Source organism: Scyliorhinus torazame, chromosome 18, assembly GCF_047496885.1.
Source record: "Scyliorhinus torazame isolate Kashiwa2021f chromosome 18, sScyTor2.1, whole genome shotgun sequence".
Lineage (NCBI taxonomy): Eukaryota > Metazoa > Chordata > Chondrichthyes > Carcharhiniformes > Scyliorhinidae > Scyliorhinus > Scyliorhinus torazame.
In genome coordinates this window covers 23,691,272-23,705,399 of record NC_092724.1, presented here as the reverse complement: position 1 = coordinate 23,705,399, position 14,128 = coordinate 23,691,272, and the positions used below count along the sequence as shown (strand labels likewise).

General features: G+C 50.8%; 1 protein-coding gene across 1 annotated transcript in view; it reads left to right on the top strand.

The window, feature by feature from the left end:
- The window catches only part of myo9b (myosin IXB), a 183,428-nt gene that overhangs the window by 26,315 nt on the left and 142,985 nt on the right, over positions 1–14,128 (top strand). Inside the window, exon 2 of the mRNA XM_072483924.1 lies at positions 7,476–8,379. Within this exon, the coding sequence (XP_072340025.1) occupies positions 7,543–8,379 (837 nt within the window). The 5' untranslated portion in view covers positions 7,476–7,542. The remainder of the gene's footprint in view (positions 1–7,475; positions 8,380–14,128) is intronic.

Sequence of the window (14,128 nt, the reverse complement as noted above, 5' to 3'; positions counted from 1 at the left end):
CCAAAAATAAACTCGAGGGTCCATAAATTGGAATGTTTTTGTTGACTAACTGTTAACAGGACTTTGAGAATGAGCATGTTTAAACTTATCTCGCACCACGATCACATGTTAATTAGAGGCTTCAAAATAGATTTTTAGAAAAAATGAACTCCAATTAAAGTGAGGAAAGGCTCTCTCTTTCTCTCCTTAAACCTAAAGCAATTTCTGAAGCTTCTGAAGTTAATACAATAGTTAAAAAATAAACCACAGTGAATGTACAATCAGTTTTCTCTTATGTTTGTTCATTCAATGTATATTTTATGTATGTTTTTGTTCAAATAATTTTGAACAGAAATACCTTTGCGCAAAACTATTTGTATGGTTGGGTGAATGATACTGACATACATTGGGAAATGAGGTGGTTCTGCACATTGTCAGACTACACAATCCAAATTTATGCTCAGATCATTAGTCTGAACTGTCCTGGTGCAAGCAGCTTATATTATTGAGAAATGTTGAACGTGTTGGGTCTAGACCCCATTGGAGTTTACAAGAATGAGAGGTGATCTTATTGAAACACATAAGGTCCTGAGGGGACCAGATGGGGAGGATTCCAGGATGATGTTTCCTCTTGTAGGAGAGGCCAGGACCAGCATGGTTTAAAAATAAAAGTCTCCCTTTAAGACTGACAAGAGGAGACATTTTTCTTTTGTTGAAGAATTTACAGAGCAGAAGGAGGCCACCCGGCCCATCGAGTCTGCACCGGCCCTTGGAAAGAGCACCCCACCCAAGCTCACACCTCCACCCTATTCCCGCACTGGGATGGGGTGGGTCATTAGTCTGTTCGTCGGGACTTCCGGGTGCGGCGATGACCAGCTGAGTCGCACATTTCGGCAGCTCCCTGTGAAACGGACTTTTGGGCTCTTGATAGGAGCCCCAAGGGCAATTTTGACGGTTAAAACACTGTGCGGTAAACCAGAAGGGAATCCCCCCTGGATACGGATGGAAAAAGGAGAGGGAAGTGGCCAGATTGCAGTGGATCCTTTAGAACAGCGGCAAGGAAGGCAAGCAAAAACCAAGATGGCGTCGGAAGGTGGCAGTTTAACATGGGGCCCTGAACAACAAGAGTTCTTGAAATGCTGTGTGGAAGAGATCAAAAAGGAAATGAAGAAAGAGCTGTTGGCCCCGATACTACAGGCGATCGAAGGGCTAAAGGAGGAACAAAAGACCCAGGAGCGGGAGCTTCGGGTCGTGAAGGCAAAGGCAGCCGAGAATGAGGACGATATACAGGGCCTGGTGGTGAAGACGGAGACGCAGGAGGCACATCAGAAACGATGTGTGGAAAGGTTGGAGGCACTGGAAAACAACGCAAGGAGGAACAACCTGAGGATTCTTGGTCTTCCTGAAGGTGTGGAGGGAGCGGACGTCGGGGCATATGTGAGCACGATGCTGCACTCGTTAATGGGAGCGGAGGCCCCGGCAGGTCCGTTGGAGGTGGAGGGAGCATACCGAGTGATGGCGCGAGGACCGAGAGCAGGAGAAATTCCCAGAGCCATAGTGGTGAGATTCCTCCGTTTTAAGGATAGAGAAATGGTCCTTAGATGGGCGAAGAAAACTCGGAGTAGTAAATGGGAGAACGCGGTGATCCGCGTTTATCAAGACTGGAGTGCGGAGGTGGCGAGAAGGAGGGCGAGCTTTAATCGGGCCAAGGCGGTGCTTCATAAAAAGAAGATAAAATTTGGAATGCTGCAACCGGCAAGACTGTGGGTCACATATCGAGAGAGGCACCACTACTTTGAGACGGCGGATGAAGCGTGGACTTTTATTGTGGAAGAAAAACTGGAATGAGCGGGTTATTAAAAAGAACGTTCGAACAAAGTGGTGGGGCGAATGTGGGGGGCAAAGAGGGGTTTTATGTACTAATCCTGCGATGCGGTAACTTTTCGCTCTCCCACAGGTGGTGATGGGGGGAGGAGGGGAGGTGGAGGAGATGGGGCGTTGGCCATTGGGGGCGGGGCCAAGGGAGAAGCGCAGGCTTGGTTCCCGCGCTATGATAATCATGGCGGGAATAGAGAAGCAGGAAGGAGGGGGCGTCGCACGGTGCGAGCCGAGGTCACGGGGGGAAGCCGAGGTCAGCCAGAGTTTGCTGACTTCTGGGAGCAACATGGGGGGAGTAATTACGCTAGCGGGGGATCTAGCGGGGGGGGGGTGGGAGGGGGGAATTACTGGGTTGCTGCTGCTGGGGAGAGGGGGGAGCTGGTATGGGAGAGGATGGGCGGGGGGGCACCGCCTGGGGGAGATACAGCTGCGTGGGAACCGGGTGAGGAGCTGGAAAAAGGTGATGGCTAATCGACAAGGGGGGGGGGGGGTAGGAAGCCCCCCAACTCGGCTGATCACGTGGAACGTGAGAGGGCTGAACGGGCCGATAAAGAGGGCACGGGTACTCGCACACCTTAAGAAACTTAAGGCAGATGTGGTTATGTTACAGGAAACGCACCTGAAACTGATAGACCAGGTTAGGCTACGCAAAGGATGGGTGGGGCAGGTGTTCTATTCGGGGCTAGATGCGAAAAACAGGGGGGTGGCTATATTAGTGGGGAAGCGGGTAATGTTCGAGGCAAAGACTATAGTGGCGGATAACGGGGGCAGATACGTGATGGTGAGTGGCAAACTACAGGGGGAGACGGTGGTTTTGGTAAACGTATATGCCCCGAACTGGGATGATGCCAATTTTATGAGGCGGATGCTAGGACGCATTCCGGACCTAGAGATGGGAAAGCTGATAATGGGGGGAGATTTTAATACGGTGTTGGAACCAGGGCTGGATAGGTCGAAGTCCAGGACTGGAAGGAGGCTGGCAGCAGCCAAGGTACTTAAAGATTTTATGGAGCAGATGGGAGGTGTAGACCCGTGGAGATTTAGCAGACCTAGGAGTAAGGAGTTCTCGTTTTTCTCCTATGTCCATAAAGTCTACTCGCGAATAGACTTTTTTGTGCTGGGTAGGGCATTGATCCCGAAGGTGAGGGGAACGGAGTATACGGCTATAGCCATTTCGGATCACGCTCCACACTGGGTGGACTTGGAGATAGGGGAGGAAACAGGAGGGCGCCCACCCTGGAGAATGGACATGGGACTAATGGCAGATGAGGGGGTGTGTCTAAGGGTGAGGGGGTGCATTGAAAAGTACTTGGAACTCAATGATAATGGGGAGGTCCAGGTGGGAGTGGTCTGGGAGGCGTTGAAGGCGGTGGTTAGAGGGGAGCTGATATCAATAAGGGCACATAAAGGGAAGCAGGAGAGTAAGGAACGGGAGCGGTTGCTGCAAGAACTTTTGAGGGTGGACAGACAATATGCGGAAGCACCGGAGGAGGGACTGTACAGGGAAAGGCAAAGGCTACATGTAGAATTTGACTTGCTGACTACAGGCACTGCAGAGGCACAATGGAGGAAGGCACAGGGTGTACAGTACGAATATGGGGAGAAGGCGAGCAGGTTGCTGGCACACCAATTGAGGAAAAGGGGAGCAGCGAGGGAAATAGGGGGAGTGAGGGATGAGGAAGGAGAGATGGAGCGGGGAGCGGAGAGAGTGAATGGAGTGTTCAAGACATTTTATAAAAAATTATATGAAGCTCAACCCCCGGATGGGAGGGAGAGAATGATGGGCTTCTTGGATCAGCTGGAATTTCCCAAGGTGGAAGAGCAGGAAAGGGTGGGACTGGGAGCACAGATCGAGGTAGAAGAAGTGGTGAAAGGAATTAGGAGCATGCAGGCGGGAAAGGCCCCGGGACCGGATGGATTCCCAGTCGAATTCTATAGAAAATATGTGGACTTGCTCGCCCCGGTACTGACGAGGACCTTTAATGAGGCAAAGGAAAGGGGACAACTGCCCCCGACTATGTCTGAAGCAACGATATCGCTTCTCTTAAAGAAGGAAAAGGACCCGCTACAATGCGGGTCCTATAGACCTATTTCCCTCCTAAATGTAGATGCCAAGGTCCTGGCCAAGGTAATGGCAATGAGAATAGAGGAATGTGTCCCGGGGTGGTCCACGAGGACCAAACTGGGTTTGTGAAGGGGAGACAGCTGAACACGAATATACGGAGGTTGTTAGGGGTAATGATGATGGCCCCACCAGAGTGAGAAACGGAGATAGTAGTGGCGATGGATGCCGAGAAAGCATTTGATAGAGTGGAGTGGGATTATTTGTGGGAGGTGTTGAGGAGATTTGGTTTTGGAGAGGGGTATGTTAGATGGGTGCAGCTGTTGTATAGGGCCCCAGTGGCGAGCGTGGTCACGAATGGACGGGGATCTGCATATTTTCGGCTCCATAGAGGGACAAGGCAGGGATGCCCTCTGTCCCCATTATTGTTTGCACTGGCGATTGAGCCCCTGGCGATAGCATTGAGGGGTTCCAAGAAGTGGAGGGGAGTACTTAGGGGAGGAGAAGAGCACCGGGTATCTTTGTATGCGGACGATTTGCTACTATACGTGGCAGACCCGGCGGAGGGGATGCCAGAAATAATGCGGATACTTGGGGAGTTTGGGGATTTTTCAGGGTATAAATTGAACATGGGGAAAAGTGAGTTGTTTGTGGTGCATCCAGGGGAGCAGAGTAGAGAAATAGAGGACCTACCGTTGAGGAAGGTAACAAGGGACTTTCGTTACCTGGGGATCCAGATAGCTAAGAATTGGGGCACATTGCATAGGTTAAATTTAACGCGGTTGGTGGAACAGATGGAGGAGGATTTCAAGAGATGGGATATGGTATCCCTGTCAATGGCAGGGAGGGTGCAGGCGGTTAAGATGGTGGTCCTCCCGAGATTCCTCTTTGTGTTTCAGTGCCTCCCGGTGGTGATTACGAAGGCTTTTTTTAAAAGGATTGAAAAGAGCATCATGGGTTTTGTGTGGGCCGGGAAGACCCCGAGAGTGAGGAAGGGATTCTTACAGCGTAGCAGGGATAGGGGGGGGCTGCCACTACCGAGCCTAAGTGAGTATTATTGGGCCGCTAATATTTCAATGGTGAGTAAGTGGATGGGAGAGGAGGAGGGAGCGGCGTGGAAGAGATTAGAGAGGGCGTCCTGTAGGGGGACTAGCCTACAGGCTATGGTGACAGCCCCATTGCCGTTCTCACCGAGGAACTACACCACAAGCCCGGTGGTGGTGGCTACACTGAAGATTTGGGGACAGTGGAGACGGCATAGGTGAAAGACTGGAGCCTTGGGGGGGTCCCCGATAAGAAACAACCATAGGTTTGCCCCGGGGGGAATGGATGGGGGATATGGAATGTGGCAAAGAGCAGGAATAACGCAACTGAAAGATCTGTTTGTGGATGGGAAGTTCGCGAGTCTGGGAGCGCTGACCGAGAAATATGGGTTGCCCCAAGGGAATGCATTCAGGTATATGCAACTGAGGGCTTTTGCGAGGCAACAGGTGAGGGAATTCCCGCAGCTCCCGACACAAGAGGTGCAGGACAGAGTGATCTCAAAGACATGGGTGGGGGATGGTAAGGTGTCAGATATATGTAGGGAAATGAGGGACGAAGGGGAGACTATGGTAGATGAACTAAAAGGGAAATGGGAAGAAGAGCTGGGGGAGGAGATCGAGGAGGGGCTGTGGGCAGATGCCCTAAGCAGGGTAAACTCGTCGTCCTCGTGTGCCAGGCTAAGCCTGATTCAGTTTAAGGTATTACACAGGGCACATATGACTGGAGCACGGCTCAGTAAATTTTTTGGGGTGGAGGATAGGTGTGCGAGGTGCTCGAGAAGCCCAGCGAATCATACCCATATGTTTTGGTCATGCCCGGCACTACAGGGGTTTTGGATGGGGGTGACAAAGGTGCTTTCAAAAGTAGTAGGAGTCCGGGTCGAACCAAGCTGGGGGTTGGCTATATTTGGGGTTGCACAAGAGCCGGGAGTGCAGGAGGCGAGAGAGGCCGATGTTTTGGCCTTTGCGTCCCTAGTAGCCCGGCGCAGGATATTGCTAATGTGGAAAGAAGCCAAGCCCCCGGGGGTGGAGACCTGGATAAATGACATGGCGGGGTTTATAAAGCTAGAGCGGATTAAGTTCGTCCTAAGGGGGTCGGCTCAAGGGTTCACCAGGCGGTGGCAACCGTTCGTCGAATACCTCGCAGAAAGATAGACGGAATGGGAAAAAGAAGGCAGCAGCAGCAGCCCAGGATCGGGGGGGGGGGGGGGAGGAGGAACCAGAAGGACTCTCAGGGTTGTTAATATATACTGTATAGTATGTATAGGTCGTTGCTACAGATAATTATACATTGGACTGTTAAATTATATTTTTGGAGAGTGTTACTTGTGACAAGGCAGTTGCCAATTAGGGCTAGTTTTTATTTTTGTTATTTATTATTTATTCATTTTTTGTTTATAAAATAGGTCATTGTTATTTGTGTTGTTATAATATTGTGTAAAGGATGCACAATGTACTGTGTTGGTTGACCAAAAATTTTCTATAAAATATTTAATAAAAAAAATAAAATAAAAAAAAAATTAGTCTGTTCGTCGTTATTTGAGGAAGCAGTGGAGTCTGGGTCATTGAATTTGTTCCAGGCAGATTAGACAGATTTTTGACACATGGGGAGTCGAGGGTTATGGGGGACACACAGGAAAATGGAGTTGAGACCAGGGTCTTATCAAATGGCTGAGCGGCCTCGAAGGCCCGATTGGCCTTCTCCTAAATCCTGCATTCCTATGCTGCCCTGGCAATGTTTGATGGGGATAATGTAAAGGGAATTTACTCTGCATCTAACCCCGTGCTGTGCCTGGCATGGGAGTGAGTGACGGAGACAGTGTAGAGGGAGCTTTACCCTGTATCTAACCCCGCGCTGTACCTGTCCTGGGAGTGTTTGATGGGGACAGTGTCGAGGGAGCTTTACTCTGTATCTAACCCCGTGCTGTACCTGTCCTGGGAGTGTTTGATGGGGACAGTGTAGAGGGAGCTTTACTCTGTATCTAACCCCAGGCTGTACCTGCCTGGGCGTGTTTGATGGGGACAGTGTAGAGGGAGCTTTACTCTGTATCTAACCCCATGCTGGACCTGTCCTGGGAGTGTTTGATGGGGACAGTGTAGAGGGAGCTTTACTCTGTATCTAACCCCGTGCTGGACCTGTCCTGGGAGTGTTTGAAGGGGACAGTGCAGAGGGAGCTTTACTCTGTATCTAACCCTGCGCTGTACCTGTCCTGGGAGTGTTTGAAGGGGACAGTGTAGAGGGAGCTTTACTCTGTATCTAACCCCGTGCTGTACCTGTCCTGGGAGTGTTTGAAGGGGACAGTGTAGAGGGAGCTTTACTCTGTATCTAACCCCGTGCTGTACCTGGCCTGGGAGTGTTTGATGGGGACAGTGTAGAGGGAGCTTTACTCTGTATCTAACCCTGTGCTGTACCTGTCCTGGGAGTGTTTGATGTTGACTCGGTGACGAATGTATCCTCTCAATGAGCATGAAAATTACTTGAATAATATCTGCGCTTTCCCTCTCTCTCGCAGATTGATGGAGACGGACCCTGAGCACAGAGTGAGTGCGGAATGGTGAGCAGGCGACACTCGAGGCAATATGAGTATTAAAGATGGCTGTGCTGCAGATAATCAAGAAGGCAAGATCTATACCCTTCAGATTTGCCCGAGCCTCTATACTGAGAATTCAGTGTGCTGCCATCTTCCAGCAACCAAAGATGTGACGGCGGGTGAAGTGATCCGGGAGGTGACTGGAAGGCTGAATCTCGACACCTCAAAGTGTTACGTGTTGGCCGAGGTGAAGGAGTTTGGGGGGGAGGAGTGGATTCTTGATGCCAATGACCTGCCAGTTCAACGGGTGCTGCTGTGGCCCCGGAGGGCACAGGAGAACCACTCGCAGAGCGAGGGTTATTACTTTCTTCTTCAGGAGAGGAACAGTGATGGCACCATTCGTTACATCAACCTGCAGCTTGTGGCCAAGGAGTGGGAGAAGCGCAGGCTGGTGGAGCGGGGCTTCCTACCCCCTCAGCCACATCTGTACGATGACCTGTGCAAACTGCCCTGTCTGACCGAAGAAACCATTTTACGAACCTTCAAAACCAGGTTCCTGAAGCACAAAATCTACACCTACGCGGGCAGCATCCTGATCGCCATCAACCCCTTCAGGTTCCTGCCCATTTACAATCCCAAATACATGAAGATGTACGAGAACCACCAGCTGGGGAAACTGGAGCCTCATATCTTTGCCATTGCAGACGTGGCCTATCATACTATGCGGAGGAAGCAGGTTAACCAGTGCATCGTAATCTCGGGCGAGAGTGGTTCTGGAAAAACACAAAGCACCAATTTCCTTATCCACTGCTTGACTGCGCTCAGCCAGAAAGGTTATGCCAGTGGGGTGGAGAGAACCATCCTGGGTGCTGGACCGGTACTAGAGGTAAGGATCCTGCGCTTCTGGTTATCCCGAAAACACTCTTCTGTTCCTCTTAGTGGAGAAAAAATTGACAATTCACTTTTTTGCTTTGAATTGGGAATGAAATAGGGCGGCACGGTGGGTTAGCACTGTTGTCGACGGTGCTGAGGACCCGGGCTCGATCCCGGCTCTGGGTCACCGTCCGTGTGGAGTTTGCACATTCTCCCCGTGTCTGCGTGGGTTTCACCCCCACAACCCAAAGATGTGCAGGTTAGGTGGGTTGGCCACGCTAAATTGCCCCTTAATTGGAAAGAAAAGAATTGGGAATGAAATCCAGCAGAGATTTGACTGGTTGTTCGAGTCACAATAAGAAACAGCATAGGAGAAGTCCTTGTGGACATACATGTGCTGTCCCCTTGGCCGTGTTATCAAATGAATTCCTCTCCCTTGCTATTGTAGTCCCTGTGCACTCATTCCCTTCCAAGTATTTATCCAATTCCTTTTTGAAATTTCCAATCTGCTTCTACCCCCTCAGGCAGCACCTTCCAGATCACAACAATTTGCTGTATTAAAATTAACGACTCTGCTTCATTTGCCAATCAGTGTCCGTGTTACAGACTCTCCAGTCACTGGAAACACTTTCTCTTTAATCAAAAGACCAGTTCTCAATGAAATAAAAGTTCAGAAGGAATCAACATTGTTCCTGTACAGTACCCAGCAAAACAATGCTACTTATTTAGCGCCTCCATTCAGAGAGGCCCTGCGATTGGGACAGGAGAGGAAACATTGGCAATTGTTATACCAGAGGTGGCAGATTTTGAAGTTGCCATTAAGCAGGTTACTGCGGCAGAGACGAGGACATCCTACTCTTTATTTAATCCTGCTGCACCTGTCCTGGGAGTGTTTGCTGGGGACAGTGTAGAGGGAGGTTTACTCTGTATCTAACCCCGTGCTGTACCTGTCCTGGGAGTGGTTGATGGCGACAGTGTGGAGGGAGCTTTGCTCTGTATCTAAGCCCGTTCTGTACCTGTCCTGGGAGTGATTGATGAGGACAGTGTAGAGGGAGCTTTACTCTGTATCTAACCCCGTGTTGTACCTGTCCTGGGAGTGTTTAATGGGGACAGTGAGGAGGGAGATTAACTCTGTACCTAACCCTGTGCTGTACCTGTCCTGGGAGTGTTTGATGGGGACAGCGCAGAGGGAGCTTTACTCTATCTATCCCTGTGTTGTACCTGTCCTGGGAGTGTTTGATGGGGACAGTGTAGGGGGAGCTTTACTCTGTATCTAACCCCGTGCTGTACCTGTCCTGGGAGTGTTTGATGGGGACAGTGTAGGGGGAGCTTTACTCTGCGTCTAACCCCGTGCTGTACCTGTCCTGGGAGTGTTTGATGGGGACAGTGTAGAGGGTGCTTCACTCTGTATCTAACCCTGTGCTGTACCCGTCCTGGGAGTGTTGATGTGGACAGTGTAGGGGGAGCTTTACTTTGTATATAACCCCGTGCTGTACCTGTCCTGGGAGTGTTTGATGGGGACAGTGTAGAGGGAGCTTCACTCTGTATCTAACCCTGTGCTGTACCCGTCCTGGGAGTGTTTGATGGGGACAGTGTAGGGGGAGCTTTACTCTGTATCTAACCCCGTGCTGTACCTGTCCTGGGAGTGTTTGATGGGGACAGTGTAGAGGGTGCTTCACTCTGTATCTAACCCTGTGCTGTACCCGTCCTGGGAGTGTTGATGGGGACAGTGTAGGGGGAGCTTTACTCTGTATCTAACCCCGTGCTGTACCTGTCCTGGGAGTGTTTGATGGGGACAGTGTAGAGGGTGCTTCACTCTGTATCTAACCCTGTGCTGTACCCGTCCTGGGAGTGTTGATGGGGACAGTGTAGGGGGAGCTTTATTTTGTATATAACCCCGTGCTCGGTCCAAAAGCAGGTGTCCTGGTGAGAAAAGGTTTCGGCTGTAGGCAAGACTCGAGAGGCTTCATAATAGCCTAGAACGACAGGACAAACCGGTTCAACATTTTCTGGGCTCCATGTTTTCGGCTGTATTCTAAGTCATCCCACAGAATGTTGGCTGCTCATTCATTATTTACATATTTAAAATTTTTATCATCTGTAAAAACTGATGCGAAAGAAAAAAATACCACAACAACCGTGCAATCTTTCGCCTGGGAGTTGCTTGCTGCAGTTTACTGCAGATTCATCTTTAATTCCTGCAGACCCCAGGGCAATTCTGCCGCTTGGGCAGTGCCCTCACCCATACGAGACTCCAAGCTGTTATTGATGTTTCCCTCTCAGTCCCACTGCTTTCAGTTCTCTCTGATTCTACTCCTGCGCAAAGCCATAAAGCAGAAGATGTGGTTGGTGGTTTCTTTGTGTGGGGGAGGGGTTTTCAGAGTCTGCACACAGAGAACCCCCCCCCCCCCCCCCCCCCCCGCCCCGAGGAAGAAAAAAAAATCCCTTCCTGTTTTTATTCTCTGTAACAAGAGCCCAGTGTTGGATCAGCTGACTCTGGTCTTGCAGCCTGAGGCCCAGAATCAATGGGCCCCTCATTCTCTTTCAGTCTGACAACTCTCCACAAACTGACTTGTTCACGTAGTTTGGTGTCAGCAAATTTACTTGCAATGTGAGCCACCAGTATTTGGTTAATACTGTTAGTCTTCAGTGCAGCCAAAGCAAAGGAACCACCCATGCCCACGCACCTGTGTGTGTGTCCTTTTATATTCCCCCCCCCCCCAATCAACTTCTCCTAACTCTCACTCAGGGACCGGATCCAGGCACGAGCGTCCAATAGGGACTGCAAGTCTCAGCAGCTGTTCGACTGTGAGGAGCATCATGACTGAACCCGATTGTGTGTGTGTGCTCCCATGGGCGTGAATCCCGGGATACTGCTCGAGAGTGAGAACCCTGACTGATTTCTACCTCCCACCCAACCCCAACAAATTTGAGCTGATTGTCGGCACGGCTACCACGTTAACGTTAACACAGTCCGGCCAGCGCGGCAGGAGATGGGGGGGGGGGGGGGTCTGAGACTTTTCCTGTTTTGGGGTTCGTGTGAGAGAACTGGCAAAAGTTTCCATCTCCAAATCATTACATCTTTTATTTAGCAGCGATGTGGCTGCGATGAAGGTTTCTAGATTGCCAAAAACAGGATATTTGAGCTTTTGGAGGGGGGTGGGGGTGGGGGTGGGGGAGGTGGTTGATGGGAGGGCCGGGAGGGTGGGGGTGGGGGGGTGGGTTGGTGAGAGAGGGGAGCTCCTATGGTCGTGTGGCCTCCAGGCCTGTAACCTGAGCTCATTGAAAATGCTGCTGTGCCCCTGCTTATGCTGATCTTCATTGGCTGCTGGTCTGGCAACATCTTGATTTAAAAATTCTCAACCTTCCCCAATGGCCTCACCACCCACCCATCCCTCTCTGTAACCCCCTCCCGCTCCACAATCCGCCCAGATCTCTGTACTGCTCTGAGCCCTTTTAGAGCATCCACAATTATAATCACTGCTCCACTGGTGGCCTGGGCCCTTAGCTCTCTTATTCCCTCTCTAAACCCCTCTCTCCTCTAATATGCTGCTTGATACTTTGAACAAGCTTTTAGTCACCTGTCCTCAAATCTCCTTTTGTCGCTGAGTGGCGAATGTATTTTGATGATGCTCCTGTGAAGCACCTTGGGGAAGTTCTAGTCTGTGACACTTGGCACAGTGGTTAGCACTGATGCTTCAAAGCGCCAGGGTCCCAGGTTGGATTCCCGGCTTGGGTCACTGTGTGCGCGGAGTCTGCACGTTCTCCCCGTGTCTGCGTGGGTTTCCTCCGGGTGCTCCGGTTTCCTCCCACAAGCCCCAAAAGACTTGCTGTTAGGTGAATTGGACATTCTGAATCCTCCCTCTGTGTATCCAAACAGGCGCCGGAGTGTGGCGAATAGGGGATTTTCACAGCAACTTCATTGCAATGTTAATGTCTGCCTACTTGTGACACTAATAAAGATTATTATAATTATTATAAATGGCCATTGTGCGATGCAGGTCTGTCACTGGAGATGCAAAAAATGTTTGATGAGTTAGAGAGAGGTGTATCATACACTTACCACCATTGACAGTAACAGGCAGTGCTGAAGTTGCCAACTGCACTTTTTGTCATTAGCCGAGCCGGACTGCGGAAGATGATGTAGATGAGGTCAAACTGTTTATAATGAGAGCAATGTTCGAGTTTGAAATGTGCGTTCCCTTAAATAGTTGCTAAAGTGTAGTTGAATTAGAATGGGCCGTCTCTTATAACTGTCAAGTATGGATAATTGCTGCTGTTGAGAGAAATCTGACCATTGAATGGGAGTTCGGAGACTGGGGAAAGCGGGGTGAAAGGTTCAATCGGCACCAAATTACTGGCTTTCTTATTTGTCCTTAAGGTGCTACTTGTCCATTGCTGGCTCTCTCTTCGATTTGTGATTTGTAAAAGTTCCAGCCAAGCAAATTCAAGAGCGAGAGTGTTTCTGTGCGCCATTTCAATGTGGCAACATTACAACGGCACTTGACATTGGCTGTAATGTCACTTTCTTTTCAATGCAACGATCATGGTGTTATTATTAGAGGCTGACATGAAGCCACAGAATACACAATGTATTGTGATGAATATGGAAATTTTAGATATATTGTTTTATGTGTATTTGGTGCAATAAGAGTTAAAAGTCTGGGTTTGTGTGTGTGTGTGACTGCTGCTGTCATGTTTTTCAAAAACCAGGGGCGAGATTCTCCCACCCCCGCCGGTTGCCGAATTCTCCGGCACCGGAGATTCGGCGGGGCTGGGAATCACGTTGCGCCGGATGCCCCCCCCCCCCCCCCCGCGATTCTCCGGCCCGGATGGGCCGTAGTCCACCTGCTAAAATGCCTGTCCCGCCGGCGTAGATTAAACCACCTACCTTACCGGCGGGACAAGGCAGCACAGGCTCCGGGGTCCTGGGGGGGTTGCGGGGCGATCTGGCCCGGGGGGTGCCCCCACGGTGGCCTGGCCCGCGATCAGGGCCCACCGATCCGCGGGCGGGCCTGTGCCGTGGGGGCACTCTTTTCCATCCGCCTTCGCCACGGTCTCCACCATGGCGGAGGCGGAAGAGACTCCCTCCACTGCGCATGCGCGGGATTGCCGTCAGCGGCCGCTAATGCTCCCGCGCATGCGCTGCCCGGAGATGTCATTTCCGCGCCAGCTGGCGGGGTACCAAAGGCCTTTCCTGCTAGCTGGCGGGGCGGAAATTCGTCCGGCGCGGGCCTAGCCCCTTAAGGTTGGGGCTCGGCCCCCCAAGATGCGGATCATTCCGCACCTTTGGGGCGGCACGATGCCCGACTGATTTGTGCCATTTTGGGCGCCAGTCGACGGACATCGCGCCGATACCGGAGAATTTCGCCCCCTGCTTTGTGGAGCCAGAGGTGCAATTAAAGCATCATAAAAGTTTGGGCTGGTGGACTTTTATTTGCGGTGGCAAAGTGGTATCGTCACTGGACTAGTAAACCAGAGACCCAGAGTAATGCTCTGGGGACTGAGGTTCAAATCCTGCCATGGCAGATGATGACATTTGAATTCAATGAGCCTCTGGTATTACAAGTCTAATGATCATGAAACCATTGTCGATTGTCGTAAAAACCCATCTGGTTCACTGTCTGGGTCACTGTCTGTGCAGAGTCTGCATTTTCTCCCCGTGTCTGCGTGGGTTTCCTCCGGGTGCTCTGGTTTCCTCCCACGAGTCCCGGAAGATGTGCTGTTAGGTAATTTGGACATTCTGAATTCTCCCTCTGTGT